Source organism: Chanodichthys erythropterus, chromosome 11, assembly GCF_024489055.1.
Source record: "Chanodichthys erythropterus isolate Z2021 chromosome 11, ASM2448905v1, whole genome shotgun sequence".
Classification (NCBI taxonomy): Eukaryota; Metazoa; Chordata; class Actinopteri; order Cypriniformes; family Xenocyprididae; genus Chanodichthys; species Chanodichthys erythropterus.
The window spans coordinates 58,391,477-58,410,224 of record NC_090231.1 but is presented as its reverse complement, the minus strand read 5'-3'; the positions used below and the strand labels follow the sequence as shown (position 1 = coordinate 58,410,224).

The window sequence follows — 18,748 nt, the reverse complement described above, 5'->3', positions numbered from 1 at the left end:
GCTGTTAAAGCTCCGCCCTCTTCTGGAAAGGGGGTGGGAGCAGCAGCTCATTTGCATTTAAAGGGACACACACAAAAATGGCGTGTTTTTACTCACACCCAAATAGGGGCAAATTTGATAATTCGTTTTATAGGATATACTGCATAATGAGTTTATAGGGCTGTCAAGTGATTAAAATTTTTAATTGCAATTTAATCTAATTCAGCTGAGAAATTACCCCCAAAAGATCATTTAAATCATTATTGTGTTAAATGAGAAAAGCATCAAATAGACATTAAAAATAGCTTTAGAAAGAAATATTTTATTTGATTCAACACAGAATTTATTACTCATAAACATTTAGGCTACAAAGGCCATGATTTTATTTTTTTAATTAATTGGTGTTTAGATATATTTACAGACTGTTTGGTTACCAACATTATTCAAAATATCTTCTTTTATATTCCACAAAAGAAAGAAAGGTTTGAAACTACATGAGTAAATGTAATTAAACAGAACTACCCTCAAAATATGAAATCTTTTTTTTTTTTTTTAATGAAATAATACTCTAAGAAACTAAAACTGCCAGTAGGTGGCGGTAAATGTCTAAATGAGTAAGCTATGGAGTCTGTTGTGATTGGTCAACCGTTTACAGCACGTGTTGGAAACCAAACGCACTTTTCGTTTACACAACCATTCAACTCATTTCATTTTAACACTATGCAATTTTTCTAAACACCCAGGAGAGTTACTTCATTGTCTAAAATGTGCAGTACTGTATAAAACCAGAGCTAGAGCACTTAAACTAAATAATTAACATGTCTTTATTTACTTTGTTTGCTTGGACTGGCAAAATAAATAACTACATTTATTTCCAACATAATAACCTGATCTGAATAAATGTGATGCATTGTTTAAAACATTTATCGCAGGCAGAATACAGTACTGTACAGTAAGCACTATGCTAATATCCCATTCGGAACAAAGCCATTGTGATAGAGAGATGAAGGTGAGCACTTACAGGGGGAACACAGAGGGTTGGCGGTGTAGAAGTTTGGAAACAGCATTCCCTGAGCGGCCATCAGATCCAAGTTTGGAGTTTCCTTGGATGGCTCGCCAAAAACTCCCAAATCACCCCATCCCATCTGCAGACAGAGACAGAGATTATCATCCAATATACGGCCAACAGTGATGTCAAGAGGAGATATTTGTTTTTAATGACCCAACAAGTTTGATTAAACTATCAAAATATGAGGAAAATACTTATTTAAAATATTAAAAAAAGGAATTATTTTAAATATAAAAAAGGCAAACTACAGCTACAATTTTTATTTTACTATGCAAAAAAATTAAATGCATAGAAAAACAAAAAGCTCACATGAAAAAAAACAAAATAATCAGTAACTAATATTGTGTTCATAATTTCTATGTATGACAGCCTGGACAAAAATATTTGATATGTAATATTCAGTAAGAATTAATTTCTCAATTAATCATTTAATTTATTGGAATGTGTATACACACACACACACACACACACACACACAAAAATAGCTGAATTTATTAAAATAACCCCATTCATAAGTATGTGTTCAGTACAGTAACAAGAGTTCAGTACATGGAAATGACATACAGTGAGTCTCAAACTCCATTGTTTCCTCCTTCTTATATAAATCTCATTTGTTTAAAAGACCTCCAAAGAATAGGCGAATCTCAAAATAACACAGACTGTTACGTAACAGTCGGGATCATTGATATGTACGCCCCCAATATTTGCATATGCCAGCTCATGTTCAAGGCATTAGACAAGGGCAGCCAGTATTAACGTCTGGATCTGTGCACAGCTGAATCATCAGACTAGGTAAGCAAGCAAGAACAATAGTGAAAAATGGCAGATGGAGCAATAATAACTGACATGATCCATGATAACATGATATTTTTAGTGATATTTGTGAATTGTCTTTCTAAATGTTTCATTAGCATGTTGCTAATGTACTGTTAAATGTGGTTAAAGTTACCATAGTTTATTACTGTATTCACGGAGACAAGAGCCGTCGCTATTTTCATTATTAAACACTTGCAGTCTGTATAATTCATAAACACAACTTCATTCTTTATAAATCTCTCCAACAGTGTGTAATGTTAGCTTTAGCCACGGATCATAGCCTCAAACTCATTCAGAATCAAACGTAAACATCAAAATAAATACCATACTTACATGATCCAACGCATACATGCAGTATGCATGACGAACATCTTGTAAAGATCCATTTTGAGGGTTATATTAGCTGTGTGAACTTTGTAAATGCACTGTATTATAGTCGAGAGCTCGGGAGGGCGGGGAGCGCGCGATTTAAAGGGGCCGCAGCCTGAATTAGTGCATAGTTAATGATGCCCCAAAATAGGCATTTAAAAATAATAATAAAAAAAAAAATCTATGGGGTATTTTGAGCTGAAAATTCACAGACACATTCAGGGGACACCTTAGACTTATATTACATCTTGTAAAAACTGGTTCTAGGGCACCTTTAATCCTGTGTGTGGTCACCTGATGATCTACAGCTGTTTTTGTGTTTTGTGATGGTTGTTCATGAGTCTCTTGTTTGTTCTGAGCAGTTAATCTGAGCTCTGTTCTTCAGAAAAATCCTCCAGCTCCTGCAGATTCTTCAGTTTTCCAGCATCTTTTGCATATTTGAACCCTTTCCAGCAGTGACTGAATGATTTGAGATCTGTGTTTTCACACTGAGGACGACTGAGGGACTCAAACTCAACTATTAAAAAAGGTTCAAACATTCACTGATGCTCCAGAAGGAAACACGATGCATTAAACTTTTGGAATTTGAAGATCAAGGTAAATTGCATTTATTTTTTTCTTCCAGGAAACATGCAAGTATCTTCTGTTGCTTCCGAAGGGCAGTACTAAATGAAAAAATATATATATTTAAACAAAATAAGAAAAATTGTGACATCTTCATCCTGTTCAAAAGTTTTCACCCTTCGACTCTTAATTTATCATATTTCCTTCTGGAGCATCAGTGAATGTTTGAACCTTTTTTAATAGTTGTGTTTGAGTCCCTCAGTTGTCCTCAGTGTGAAAACGCAGATCTCAAATCATACAGTCACTGCTGGAAAGGGTTCAAATATGCAAAAGATGCTGGAAAACTGAAGAATCTGTAGGAGCTGGAGGATTTTTCTGAAGAACAGAGCTCAGTTTAACTGCTCAGGACAAACAAGAGACTCATGAACAACCATCACAAAAACATAAAAACAGTCGTGATGACGAGATGACAACACGTGACGTTCCACTCGGAACAATGCACATTGAATCTGCAGCGGTCACGTGGTACAAGTTGGACCTCTCAGAAAACTCCCAGTTGTTATTACGAGTTCTATGAGGATGTGAACGCGTTTCACAAGCAGTAATTACAACACGGCGTGAACGCGCCTAAAAACAAAGTACACAAATGTATTCCACAGATCAAATATATAAGTGTGTTGCACAAATGCACACTAAACACGCACACACAAGAGTGATTCTGATGTGAAAAGAGCCAAACTTACATCATCCATGAGCATGATGATGATGTTGGGATGTCTTCCTGCAGTCTGACACACACACGCTGCCCACAACACACACATCACAGCCCGAACACACATCTCCGTCCTTCAGATCTTCTCACAGTCACTCATGCAGCTTTCAGGAAGTGCTCTTTAAAAATTCTCGAATCACGAGAACTATTATAATTCGAAGCGCTGTGGAACTGTGGATCATGTGACTCTCGCGTGTCACGTGACCGACGTGTGTCGCGTCAGCATCATGGCGGTGTGTATTGCAGTCATTGCGAAGGAGGTAAAGGAAAACATTTGATCTTTTTACGATACAGTAAAGCATTTATAGGTAACGTTAATGTTTGAATGCATTTAACATCCGATGCGCTAGATTAATCAGATCTGATGAATTATTGCTAAGAGCGTTTGATATGTTTTAGTGACATCATATTGACGTGTATTTGTGTTTATAGTTTAGCATGAATGCTTTGAAATGCGATTGAACATGTTTCACTTTTGTTTTTATTACAACCCTGCTTTGTTTTTGAGCGATTTTTCTTTTCATGCGAGATTAGAGAGTGTCCTTACAAAAAATAACCATGATTTTACTATAGTAAAATTGTGGTAACCATGTTTTTTGGCGGATTTATTACCATTTGTATAAATGGTTAAACTATGGGTAGTGTTCTAAATTGGACATGAAAAATTACTATCGTAAATACTATAGTAAATTGTAGTATACTGTATATATTATAGTATTTAACACTTTGTTAGTGAATGTTACAGCATACTGTAGTATTAACTGTAATGCACTGTAATAAATACTGTAGTATACTTTAGTTTTTACTACAGTAAACTAGTGTATTGTAGTATAATATACCCTATAGTTGTATAAAACGTAGTAGTTTGTTTATATTACTATAGTTGTTATATTATCACAGCAACTATAGATTTACCACAACAAATTAATTCAAGTACTTTACTATAAATTACTATAGTTTTTTTTTTATGTGGTGTTATCATGGTTTAACTATAATAACTGTTTTTGTATTTCGTAAGGGTTTGTATGTAATCTCAAACTTACCGTATTTGTAATTTTGTATGTTACAAATTAATGTAGTTTAATTCTACAAGTTTTCCTTAACTGTGTAAACATGGATGAATGCATACATTTAAATAAAAAGTACTAATTCAAAATAACTATGGTATCCCTTACATATAATAAGTACAATTGGGAAGAAATATAAAACAGACTGTGCATTAATGAAGACTATACATGCTGTCATTTTGCGTAATCTTTATCGGTCTACTTAAATAAATAAATGCAAAGACATGAAAAAATGTATTAGCTTTCTTGTATTGACTACAGAGGGATGGATTATAAACATTTGACCGCCACATGCTGTCATTGGCCAATCAGAATCAAGCCTGTCAGAGAGCCCTGGTATAAATTAAAATTACATGACAAGTTCTCATTTAACATCCATTAATATGAATAATACTTACCTCAGGAATTTTCATACTGGAAATGCTTCATATTTTTACATGCACTCTTACAACTTATTATAAATATAAGCTGAAATTTGTATTACATCTTATGGACATTTTTCCATTTTTAAAAAAAGTTTGATATTTTGTAAATTGAACATTTGGGAAACCCTGGTCTAACACATGGGCTGTGTCTGAATTCAAATACTCTCTCCTGTAGGTACTAATTTTGAATAAGTATGTACTTTAAGCATGTAAGCATTAAATTATGTTCTAGTATGAATGTAATGCGGGCATACTACATTCATTCGCTATATTGTCATTATCATGTGACTTACCAATATCAGTTGTGTCGCTTCACTGCCATTCACAAATCCTTTCCTGTGGCCTCATGGGATAGTAAAGCGTCCATCGGATGCGCACTTCAGAACCTCGCTGGAAGTCATAGGTCATTCGGGGACTTTTTGCTGAGTACTGTGAATTCCGACATACTACTTTTCTCACATACTGTTTTTCACCTACTATATAGTAGGGAAGCATGTGATTTTGGATGCAGCCATGATATATCAGTCACTAACTCACGGGTCATGGCTATTGCAAATAGACAAATAGTTAATGCTTATTGGGGTCAATGACATGACAGATCATTTTTTTTGTCCGAAATCCTCAATAACAATAAAAAACAAAGTATGTAAGATAGTACAACTAGATCTCTTTCATTGAATCCAAAAGGTTTTAATTATATTTTGTAGTCGTTGCTTTGTTATGAGAAAGAACGTCCGGAAAAATTAATTTCATTATTGTCATTTGGAGTAACCAATATAAAGTCATGCGGTCAATATCATGTGACATCATTCAGACACCTGCAAGGAACCACATGGTCATGAAGCAAAGTAACTAAGTCTCTCTTAACTATTTGAAAAATTAATACTTGATCATACGCATGTCCCGAAACATCAGGTCATTTTGTGCAACCGCTATAAAACATGAAAAATGTTTTAATATTTTAAAAACTTGGACTAAATATAAAATGTTTTATTGTACTTTTGTTAGCTAGCTAGATATCAGCCTGTTCGCATTGCTTGAAAATATTGTCATTCAGTAAAACCAAAAGTGTCTTTTGGTTAAACCAAATTATATTTTTGGTGACAAATTTTGTCCATCTTGTAAAAAAAAAGACAAAAGCAGTGTTAATTGATTATAAAAACCACAATCTCATTGTTAACATTAAATAAAATGTCAAAATTAATGATATCTACATTGTTTTTTACACTTTTATAAACCTTATTCGTCAAAGACCCATTCACAAAATGAACACACATTAATTTCTAATAGCATTGTGTGCGGACGTTACATTGACACAACTTATGTTGATCTCTGCAGAACTATCCACTGTACATTCGGAGCGTTCCTACACAGGGGGAACTCAAGTTCCACTACACAGTGCACACTTCTCTGGATGTAGTGGAGGAGAAGATCTCCGGTGTGGGCAAAGCCTTGGGCGACCAGAGGGAGCTTTATCTGGGACTCCTGTATCCAACGGAGGACTACAAAGTGTATCCTTAAAGTCGACAGTTGTGATCATCTTTTCTTTCTTATTGTGATGCAGTGTTACAATATTGAGGTGTTCCCTCAAAAACTAATTACTTTTATGGAAAGTAATGTTGCTTTTTCTGTAACATTTCTTTTTTTGTTGTTTTTTGGTTTTCAAAGGTGCCCTAGAATTAAAAATTGAATTTATCTTGGCATAGTTGAATAACAAGAGTTCAGTACATGGAAATGACATACAGTGAGTCTCAAACTCCATTGTTTCCTCCTTCTTGTGTAAATCTCATTTGTTTAAAAGACCTCCGAAGAACAGGCGAATCTCAACATAACACAGACTGTTACGTAACAGTCGGGATCATTAATATGTACGCCCCCAATATTTGCCGAAAAATGGCAGATGGGGCAATAATAAATGACATGATCCATGATATCATGATATTTTTAGTGATATTTGTAAATTGTCTTTCTAAATGTTTCGTTAGCATGTTGCTAATGTACTGTTAAATGTGGTTTAAGTTACCATCGTTTCTTACTGTATTCACGGAGACAAGAGAGTCGTCGCTATTTTCATTATTAAACACTTGCAGTCTGTATAATGCATAAATTATATTCAATTCACATTTATTTGTATAGCGCTTTTCACAATACATATCATTTCAAAGCAGCTTTACAGAGAATGCATGAAACAACTTCATGCTTTATAAATCTCTCCAACAGTGTAGCATTAGCCATAGCCTCAAATTCATTCAGAATCAAAATGTAAACATTCAAATAAATGCAATACTCACATAATCCGATGCATGCATGCAGTATGCATGACAAACATCTTGTAAAGATCCATTTTGAGGGTTATATTAGCCGTGTGAACTATGTTTATGCTGTTTAAGGCAGTCGCAAGCTCTGGGGCGGGGAGCGCAAGGATTTAAAGGGGCCGCAGCCTGAATCGGCGCATATTTAATGATGCCCCAAAATAGGCAGTTAAAATTTTTTTTTTTAAATCTATGGGGTATTTTGAGCTGAAACTTCAGACACATTCAGGGGACACCTTAGACTTATATTACATCTTGTGAAAAAAAAAAAAAAAGTTCAAAGGCCCCTTAAAAAATCAAAAAAAGTTTTATTTTGGCAAATGTAAAGGCCCTTTCACAACAAGTGAAATGAATAAGCCTCAAGTTCAACACTCTTTCTTCAGCAATAAAAAAAAAGAAAAGTTTTTTGATTATTAGTTTGATTGAATTGGATCATTGAATGTCAACAGCAAAGAAATTGCTTAATAAAGTGAGATAAAGTATATGTATAGTTCACCCAAAATGACTTTCTTCTGTGAAAGATAAAAGATAGCTAAAAAAATATCACACAATGGAAGTATAATACAATGGAAGTCATTGATCAAAGCTTTTTGGTTACCAGCATTATCCAAAATATCTTATTTTGTGTTCCACAGGAGAAGTTTGGAACGACATGATTCAGAGAAAATGACACAATTTTCATTTTGGGGTGAACTATCACTTTAAGATTGGCTGCTTTCTTATGCACAACATGTTCAACTTAACAACACTTACAGATATGGCTATGTGACAAACTCTAAGGTGAAGTTTGTGATTGTTGTCGATTCTTCCAACACATCTCTGCGAGACAACGAAATCAGAAGTGTGAGTTACATCGGTGGAACGTGTACATTTCACAACAACAACAACAAAAGAGGCGAGATGTGTCAATCACATGGGTTGTAATGATGAGTTGAGCTTTTCTTTCTTTCCTCAGATGTTCAGAAAGTTGCACAACTCCTTCACTGATGTAATGTGTAACCCATTCTACAATCCTGGAGATCCAATTCAATCAAAGTAAGTTTCTTTGGTGAAAACATGCATTTGGAGTGTTTGATACAGCGACAGATACTCTAATATGATATTTTTCTCTCTCCTCAGGGCTTTTGACGGTATAGTTTCAGCTATGATGGTGCAGGCCTGCTGAAATCCTCTCTTTACAATTGTATATATTTGCATCAGTGTCCATTATGTATTGTTTGTTTCAGTGAAAATAAATAATTTGTGTTTCATAAAACGACTCGTGATAATATTGATTTTATTTACAGTGATGAAGTCCAAGCATGAAAAAAGCAAAAATAGACAAAGTACTGAAATTCACAAGACATCTCAGCCTCCCACAGGCATGGTATTTTAAAGAAATTGTATAAAATACAAATAAAACTTTAACCACTCAATAGAAATCAAGTCTCCGCTTTCTGTAGTGTCATACAAGCTACAAACACACATACAAAATAATCATAATACTAAACTGAGCTCCCTTCATACAACTACTGAAACGTACTTTAATTAGCACCAAGAAGTGCTTTGAAGATAACAGAAAAATGAATATCAAAAAGAATCAACCCATGGATGAGCTCGTCCATTTTCCCTAAAAAAAAAAAAAAAAAAAAAAGTAAAATTAAGACATCATTAAAGAAAGCCAGAGAAATGCCACACTTCCATATGACTGTTAAACCACTATGATCACTGTAAATTTGCATTAGTTTTTGGGCTTCACAAATCTGAAAGCAATATGGAATTATATGGTTAGAGAACATTTCAGCATATATGAAATGTGCAAGGCCACGGACCACTGCGTCTCTGCAATAATTAGAGCTCTGTATCATGTGACATATGGTTATGAATTGGCAGAACTGACCTAATGAAGTGGCAGCCTCTGAATGGGTTGTAAAATCTCGAGGCACGGAAACCCCGTCCTCGGGACCAGCCTCCACGCAAGTTCGTATCTGTAGTCCTGAAACCTGGAATGTTTGTTCTTTTTGGCAATACCTAGTGCACAAAGAGCTTGAAATGAAATGGTTTCCTCCTGTCACAGATTTATATTTCATTGCAAACAAAAAAACAGATTCATTACAAGGAAAACAACACTGGAGATGCTATGGCTACATTCACACCACAAGAGTGTGAATATAGCCCAATTACATTTTTAATGTGCACAATTACGTTTTTCTTGATTGTTTACATAATTAAAATTTGGCCCATATTGGACATGCAAAACTGAACCACATGCATATAATGGTAGGCTGTTGTATGTTTATGAGAAGAAAACAAAAATGAAGTAGTCGGACAAACTGCAACAATGAGTAATTATAGACATTTTAAAATTATTTTAGTCAAAATGTCTGAAAAATCAAATAGAATCACTAGTAATATGATTTAATTGCTTATCACTTGACCAATAGGTGGCGCTGTGACTAAATTGATGTTGTGTGGTCATTGTGGGGTGATAATGACAAAGTTTGTTGGCAATATGCCAAAGACTTGCAGAGATACAGCCTTAGAGTCGTTTTGGCATCATGCCATCAAATTCGTTGATTGGGTAAACGATAATAGTTTCGTCTATCGACACGAAATCCATAACTTCTTGCCGGCATGGTCTGAAGATGTTTTGGTGAAAAATCACACAAACAGTCTAGGAGGAGTTCGAAAGAAAATCAAAACGCCGGACAGAAAGTTTGGCCGACTGTGGTAAAATCGGTCTGTGTTAGCATGAAGGAATCTATTAAGACCAGCTATTACAGCTGGCAAATTACAAATCATTACAAGGCATGATGCTGATGACACTTACAGACTTTTATAACAAAACGGCAATATTATTATTATTTTTTTTTTAATGCATTTAGACAAAATTCAAAATGGGCAATGCCCAAAAAGGGTGATATGAACCTCACAGATCCCTCTGTACACTGCACGACAAAGCTGAAATTCGGCCCGACGAGTCAGAATCCGGCACAAAATCTAACGAAAATCGCAGTGTATGCCCAGCTTAAGGCACACAAAATGGAAAACAGTTGTCTGGCACTTTCGAAACACTGCTTTATGAAGCTTTAAAGGTCCCGTTCTTCGTGATCCCATGTTTCAAACTTTAGTTAGTGTGTAATGTTGTTGTTAGAGTATAAATAAAATCTGTAAAATTTTAAAGCTCAAAGTTCAATGCCAAGCGAGATATTTTATTTAACAGAAGTCGCCTACATCGAACGGCCAGTTTGGACTACGTCACTCTACTTCCTTCTTTAATGACGTCACTAAAACAGTTTGACTAACCTCCGCCCACAGGAATACACAAAAAGGGGGCGTGGTCTTGTTGCGCTCCCATGGAGAAGAGCAAGAGTTGCGTGTGTAGAGTGTGTTTGTCGCCATGTCGTCGAAACGCTGTTATTTTCATCCCGCAGTCCAATCACCTTTGTTTGGCCGTCCCAGGGACGCTGTACTTAGAGATCAATGGTGACAATTTATGTTTAACTCGGTTCCCGAAAATTATAATTGTGGTATCCTTACTGCAATAGTTAATGTTGGACTGCAGTGCACATAATGGCCACAAGAGGGGACCATGTTTATGTATATGGCTGTTTTCCGTATGAGGTACTCTTCTGAGTGAGTGCTAACGTTGTACATTTTCTGTCGCTGCTTGTGGAGATTAAAGAGTTCAGTCTCTCGGGAATTATTGTCTTTTGTGTTCATTCGGCACACCACCACAATAATCCACATGTAAAACTATGTGCAGCACACGTTATGGTAAGAGGCGTGACCTTTCCGGGCAAGGAGCGCTAAGCTGCTGTCGAATCACAACACAGGAACCGCTGGCACAATCAGAACTCGTTACGTATTTCTGAAGGAGGGACTTCATAGAACAAGAAAGTCTTCAGCCCGTTTTTATGACAGTGGAAACAGCGGTATACAGATAGGTAAATTATGTGAAAAATACTGTTTTTTTACACGCGAAACATGAACACATGTTATGTTGCACACTATAAACACAATCAAAGCTTAAAAAAAAAAACAAGAAAAACGGGACCTTTAAGACTTTTGCGAATCATTTGTTTTCAACCAGAGCTTGTATCAAACTGCCAAAGTCATGTGATTTCAGTAAACAAGGCTTCGTTACCGTTTCGAAACGTTTCACAATGTCAATGTTTCGCCGCTAGGGGGCGATGATCTCTGAATTCATGAACCAGTGTCTATATATGATTTTTGCCTGATCTCGGATCAGTTTTATACATTTTTAGACATTTAATGACAGTATAGTAAAAAAGAAAGAGTTGTAGCTAAAAGTTTCTTAGTGGTCTGATTAACCAAACTCACCATAAAACTAACAAAACAAGCTTTACAATATAATAATAAAATAAATCACATTATATACACTTCATATTTAATGGTATAAGATGATTTATTAATAGATGACACCTTCAGTAAAACATTTGTAATTGGTTTGTTAAAGGTGTTTTTAATGTATGTTTGGGCTTTGTTTTCACTGCATTTACACAGTTCTGACCAGCAGGGGTCAACAGTGAGTGGTAATTGATTCAATGTTTCAAAAAGCTTAAATTTCTCCCATCAGGGAGAGTTTTGATCAGTGTCGCGTTCTTTAATGAACCGCCTGGAAAAAGCTGTCATGATGCCAAACCCCCTCATGGAAAAAGAAAGCCGTCATATTTATAACTCTGATAATGAGCGCTTATCAGGATCAACTAAATGCTGGATTTTCATACATTTTCAAGTCTGATTCCTCAATAATTTCCTCAATAATGTCTTCCAAAAATTATTTTGGCCACATCCAGCTGTGGTGTGAACATTGCCACGTAATGCATAACCATATGCCATTGCATTACATTTCCATCTCACCTTAATGACACGCCCTCTGAATAGGGTTTCATCTAAAGTCATGGCGGTCCTCACCGACTCCCTCTCTGAGAACTCAATGTAGGCGAAGCTACAGGGAAAACATACTCATATAAAACATGCTTGATGTTAAATTATATTTTGTTTTGGAGCCGAAAGGATACGCACCCTTTTGGATGGCCTGTGAATCTATTATACGGGATTGTAACTCTGTTTACGTGGCCACAGCCGTTAAAGTACATCTCCAATTCATCTGCAGTTGCTCCATAATCCACCTGCAAGTCAAACAATACTGCATAAACATACACCTAGAATACATGATTAAAATACAAATGAAAGGAAACGTTCAAATATCTGGAGATCTAAGGAGATCTAAGCAGCTTACGTTTCCCACATAGATTGATCTCCTGTCAGAATCTATTCTCTCTTCATGGGTCATACTGAAGAACAATCCTGAGGAAGGCAAGATTATAAAGTTAATTATAATTATATAAAATATTAACCACTATTAGATAGACCTAGTACAAAGAGCACATCATGTTTAAGTCTAAATTTCAAGGACTTGCCAAAGTACGGTTCAGGAACTCTGTAAGTGTGTCTTTGGCGCATTTAACTAGGGTTCACATTTGTCACAGAAGGCTGTCCCTGTGCAAGCAGAGATGTCCTTAGATAAGACTACATGCCGGGCTGCAGGACAGCCCTTCTGGGACATGCCTCATTGGGCAGTGATAAGACACTGTGGCCCAGCAGATGGGCTCAGGTGTGGGCCAGCTGGCTGCTCACCTGCCTGAGGGCTGTAGGGAAACTGTCTCTCTACCTCATACTGCATGTCAGACTCGTCCATTTCCAGCACACGAGTTTGAATCACATCCAGATCCTGAAGGAACAAGATTTTCCACACAAACAGAGCTCCTTTTGTACACAGAAAACAAGGGTAGATGACAGGACATCTCTTGCAGGATGACATTCTTGTATGATTTTTATACACGCAGTTTCTATGACCTCATGTTAATTTGGACTAAAATAATTTAAATTATTCACACCGCAGGGCTATTTAAAGGGTTAGTTCACCTAAAAATTAAAATTCGGTCATTAATTATTCACCCTCATGTCGTTGCACACCCATAAGATGTTCATCTTCAGAACACAAATTAAGATTTTTAATGTAATCTGAGAAATTTCTGTCCCTCCATTGACAGGCTATGCAACTACCACTTTCAAGCCACAGAAAGATAGTAAAGATATCATAAAAGTAATCCATGTGACTCGTGGTTTATCCTCAGTTTTATGAAGTGACACGAGTGCTTTCTTTGCACAAATTAACATAATTTAGAAAACAAAACAGAAAGCTCTCATATTACATTAAAAAGATCTTCATTTGTGTTCCAAAGATGAATGACAGGATTTTAATTTTTGGGTGAACTATCCCTTTAAAAGTATAGTTCACCCAAAAAATTAAAACTGCTCTCTTTATTTACTTTCCACCAAGTTGTATGCTTATTTTTTCCTGAAGAACACAAAAGTAGGGCTGCAATCGCGATTAATCGTTTGCAAAATAAAAGTCTGTGTTAACGTAAAAAAAATTCTGTGTATAATTATGTATATATAAATACACACACATACATGTATAAATTTAAGATATATATGCATGTATAAATATATATATATTTAAATATATTTTATATTATATATAACTATAAGATTTTTCTTAAATATACATGTGTGTGTTTTTAAATATACATAATTATTATATACAGAACACACACACTTATTACGTAAACACAGACTTTTATTTTGCAAACGATTAATCGTGGTGCAGCCCTACACAAAAGAACAATGGGGAAAACAACATTTTCATACAGGATTAAATCCATACATGTAAAGTCGGTGAACGTGATTTCACCAAGTACTACATGTTCCGGGATCAACATATTTGTTGATCCTGGAACAACATCCCAATCAACCAATCAGATTTGCGGGACAAGTTTACCATTTATGTCAAGTTTAGACTTACAACCTGGGTTAGGTGCTTCTACAACACATTTCCCTCCTATTTTAAGGATAGGTTATGGGTAGGGGTAGGTTTAAGGGTTGGGAAAAGGTTAGGACTAAATTTTTGGATAGGAATGTTGTTCCTGGATCAACGAAATATGTTGATCCAGGAGCATGTCTTACATGGCAAAAATCACGGAGACCTTGTAAAGTTCTAAATAAATCAGGGGTGATCTGTCCCTCTCCTATAGGTGTAGGAATGTAAATCGTTTTGTTTTATTGATTTGTTGAATACAATAAAACAAGGTCACGCTGCTAAACTGCCAACGCAACGACTTTGTGTAAAACCCCCCGATTTCAGCGAATGATTTTCAAGAGGAACATACTGTTAAAAACTGCACTAAGGTAGGCTTACGTATGTGTATGTTTCTCTATTTCAGAGCATTTATAAAAGTGTTTTTTCCCCAAAAAATGAAAATTCTGCCATTTATTACTCACCCTCATGTCGTTCCACACCCGGAAGTCCTTCGTTCATCTTCGGAACACAAATTAAGATATTTTTTCATGAAATCCAATGGCTCAGTGAGGCCTGCATAGCCAGCAATGACATTTCCTCTCTCAAGATCCATTAATGTACTAAAAACAGATTTAAATCAGTTCATGCGAGTACAGTGGTTCAAGATTAATATTATAGATATTAATGGATCTTGAGAGAGGAAATGTCATTGGTGGCTATGTATGCCTCACGGAGCCATCAGATTTCAACAAAAATATCTTAATTTGTGTTGCAAAGATGAATGAAGGTCTTACGGGTGTGGAACGATATGAGGGTGAGTAATTAATGCCAGAATTTTTGGGTGAACTAACCCTTTAATAGTCTGAATACAAAATAGCACATGGTACGTACATTTATCAATTTATACATGCAGTTTCTATGACCTCATTTAGTTTCCACTACATGATATTATGCGTTTTAATTTTTTTTTTTTATAGCTCAACCAAAAATGAAAATTACTGTCATTATTTACTCTTCACCAAATCGTATACTTATTTTTTCTGAGGAACAAAAAGAAGAATGGGAAAAATAACATTTTCAACAAAGTCCTAAAATAATTTTGGGGTGATCTGTCCCTTTAAGAGAACAGCAAAAACAAAAAGAAAACACACCTAAACGCTTATTAAAAGTTATTAAAAATACACTCTCCTATATGTATAGGAATGTAACCTAAAATCGTTATTTTAATTCGTTTAGTAATTGATTTGAGTACAAAAAAAAAAAAAAAAAAAAACAAGGCCGCGCTGCTAAACTGCCAACGACTTTGTGTGAAAACTCCCGATTTCGCCGAATGATTTCCAGAGGACTATACTGGAAAAACTGCACTAAGGTAGGCTTACGCATGTGTACATGTACATATGTGTACATGTATCTCGATTTCAGTGTATTTGGTTGATTATTGTGCTACATAAAGAACTTAATTGTCTGAATACGACACAGCACATGGCGCGGACATTTTGCTAAATCTCAAACGCGATGAAATGGCGAAATAGTCGGCTTCAGTTTACTGGATTCTGATATTGACCATTTTATCCACTATATTCAGGTGTGACATTCCCTTGTATTCGCTTAATAGTTATATTTAACGATTTTTTTTCTGCCACCAGATCGTTAATATTGTTCACAACGAAGTAAACAGAAAATTCAAATTTCTTGCTTACTTTGTGAAACTTTACCTGGAGGATCCACGCTGGTTTTCAACATCAGCTCCAACAGCCTTCCCGGTACAGCCCTTAACTAACACACCTGACTCGACTAATCAAACGCCAGTGAGTGTAGTAGAAGAAACAGGTGTGATTGTATTTTTTGAAGAAGAAAAAAAAAAAAAAAAAAAAGAAAATTTTGTTTTAAATAAATGAAGATAGTTTAGTTGATTATTTCTCCTTGAAAAATGTAGAGGTTTCAAATTTACTCTAGTCAAAAAACCATGAAGGATTTTGGAATTTCCAACCCTATCCTACTGGAATCAAACAAGGTCCCTCTAAAAATCCAGCAGGATCAGATGGATTAAACTAAAACAAGTACTATTGGATATTGTGTATTCCTTAAGAAAACTCTACTTTTATTGGATCTTTATGATTTTAGACTAAAAAATTTAATTAACGCACCTTGAAATAAGACTGTAAAAATCCCTATAAGCTGTTGAGGTTAAAGAAAAACTAGTCAAAATAGCCAAAAATAATACATGCCTACCCTCTAAAAAAAGCTGGGTTAAAAACAACCCAAGTTGGGTTGAAAATGGACAAACCCAGCGGTTGGGTTTAATGTTTGCTCGACCTGCTGGACACTTTTATTTAACTCAACTGAAAAAAAATAACACAGGGATTTTCAGAAAGAGTTAATAGTTAATTTAGGAACTTTATTTGCTGTAAAATATCTCCTTTTTGTGCTATTCTAGAATACTGAAGGGAAATTCTCAATAGGATTAGTTCTAAATGATGGAAAAATATCCAAATGGATTTCTGTGGAATTCATTGACTAGGAATGGTAGACAACTGACTAGGAATGATGGTCCAATGATGACCATTGTGGTTCATAGATAACTTACAAGACATCAGTATACATTCCTTCTTATGTGTGCGATTCCATAACCTTAAAAATTATGTCTGTAAACTTATAAAGGCGGTTTCAACTGTACCTCATTGGAGAATCTGCAGAGCCCCAATGAGGAAAATGACATTCCAGCTTTTAAGAATACAAGAGAAATGTTTTCTATTGTGGAAAAAAAAGCTAATTCAAATACTAGTCATATTTCACTGTCTTTTTAATTACACAGATACGTATCTCAACACAGACAATAACCTGATTTAGAATGTTTACAGCGTCACATGTCCAACAAAGCGCACAGTAAGAGAGGGTGAGGGAATTGCAAAAGGGGGGAAAAGAGCATGCAAGAAATAAATAAAACTCTCCTGGCACAGTTCACATCATCTAGAGAATGATAACAGGACCTTGAAAGAGAAAACAAGAAAACATTTTAACACACCGACCTTTCCTACTGAAACAATGCCTTCTCCTGTAATGATGTATTGCACAATACAGTATATCAATGTATCAAACCAAGCCTTTGTTAGTACAGAAATATATATATCTTGCTGTGATGGCATTTATCATGTGCATGTTCAATGCCCGTCCCTCTGTTCAAATCTACAGTAGTGTAAGGTTTCTACTACTACAGCCTTGCATGTTCTCTGATAAAAATGTTTTTGCTGTTAGCCTTAGCGGATGTTATAGTCATATAAAAACCAAAAAAAATAAAACTTTAGTGAAGTGCAATGGTTTGCTGGTCTTAGCTGGTTTAACTAGTCTCCCAGCCAGACTACTTGACAAACCCTCTCTGAAACCATCTTAAGCTGGTTTAAGCTACAGAATAGTTGACCTTCAGCATCCATGTTACTTCAGGAGAATGTTTGCTGAATGTGTAGGATGTAGTTTCTCTCTCTCTCTCTCTCCCCATGTCAACCTTTGAACGGAGCAGCTGCCCAACTTGGGTCCACTGACAAGGCCAAATGCTGACCGAATCCAGAGATTTGCTTTGAGAACGAGGGCCCTTCGATATGCCAAATGACAGCAGAATTACAGTACACAGTGGAAGATGCATTTGCATGCTCTTGTTTTGGTTCGATTTTGGTTTTGGAACAGAATGGCCAAAAATATTGCAAACATATGCTTGTATGAGTTCTGGACTAGCAGACAAGCAAAGCTCAAAATGAGTTTATGGGAACTCTCTAGTACAACTTTGCAAATGGTGTTATTTTAAAGCTCTGGAGATTCAAGTAAGTTCCTTAGCAAAATCATTAATAGAAAGTATCTCTCACTCACACTCATGCATTCCCACAATGAAGTCTTTAAGCAAGGTTGATTTCAATGTTAGAAGTATTTGTAATCTTATCTGATGCTTTGGATGCCAGGAACAAGCACTTCCCGGCTTGGAATTGTAGTACTGATCTCTTCCCTTGATGTGTTTACTGTCATCTTGTGCTTTCAATATGGTAATTTTGTACACTTTGGTTTATGGGCGTAGTTGGTCACCCACATTCCGTTTGTGTTTATAGGCGACAACGAATGTGGATGTGCAGTTATGCTTTGGTCTGTGCTTTTATCATTTTGGATATTTATGAGATATGTTTAATGTTCAGGGCTCAAAACATTCTAAGCAAGTACAGCTAGGCAAGCTCAATTTCGCATTCCGAATGTGTCAGAATGCAGTTCATGATGCAACAATTCTAAGACTTGCCACAAGAGGTGCTATTTTTCTACAGTCAGGTAAACTAAAGTCATGGTAGATCAACAGTTTGAACTGTTTAGTTTAAACTGTCAACGTTTATAGCTAGCTACATGAATAATAGCACATCCATTTAATGGCACAGACATTTGAATGTAACTGATTACTGAGGATAGTTACTGACACAGATTTCGATGCTGAAATGTCCTGGTTAGCTCAAGCAGGATGATAGATTTGCATGTC

General features: G+C 35.7%; 3 protein-coding genes across 3 annotated transcripts in view; 1 reads left to right on the top strand and 2 right to left on the bottom strand.

Annotated features, from left to right (window-relative positions):
• Positions 1 to 3,773, bottom strand: part of galns (galactosamine (N-acetyl)-6-sulfatase) — a 48,537-nt gene extending 44,764 nt beyond the window's left edge. The window contains exons 1-2 of the mRNA XM_067400233.1: positions 3,541 to 3,773; positions 1,001 to 1,124 (exon numbers count right to left, since the gene is read on the bottom strand). Coding sequence (XP_067256334.1) covers positions 1,001 to 1,124; positions 3,541 to 3,636 — 220 coding nt within the window. The 5' untranslated portion in view covers positions 3,637 to 3,773. The remainder of the gene's footprint in view (positions 1 to 1,000; positions 1,125 to 3,540) is intronic.
• Positions 3,664 to 8,648, top strand: trappc2l (trafficking protein particle complex subunit 2L). The gene is made up of 5 exons (XM_067400235.1): positions 3,664 to 3,829; positions 6,400 to 6,572; positions 8,129 to 8,216; positions 8,329 to 8,408; positions 8,493 to 8,648. The coding sequence occupies exons 1-5, from the start codon at positions 3,797 to 3,799 to the stop codon at positions 8,536 to 8,538; spliced, it is 420 nt and encodes a 139-aa protein (XP_067256336.1). The 5' UTR covers positions 3,664 to 3,796; the 3' UTR covers positions 8,539 to 8,648.
• A 116-nt stretch (positions 8,649 to 8,764) lies between these two features.
• On the bottom strand, positions 8,765 to 16,076 carry pabpn1l (PABPN1 like, cytoplasmic). Its single transcript, XM_067400234.1, has 7 exons — positions 15,957 to 16,076; positions 13,017 to 13,110; positions 12,619 to 12,686; positions 12,402 to 12,508; positions 12,237 to 12,324; positions 9,253 to 9,383; positions 8,765 to 8,982 (listed from the first exon to the last, which is right to left on the bottom strand). The coding sequence occupies exons 2-7, from the start codon at positions 13,075 to 13,077 to the stop codon at positions 8,943 to 8,945; spliced, it is 495 nt and encodes a 164-aa protein (XP_067256335.1). The 5' UTR covers positions 13,078 to 13,110; positions 15,957 to 16,076; the 3' UTR covers positions 8,765 to 8,942.
• Between the last annotated feature and the right edge of the window lie 2,672 nt (positions 16,077 to 18,748).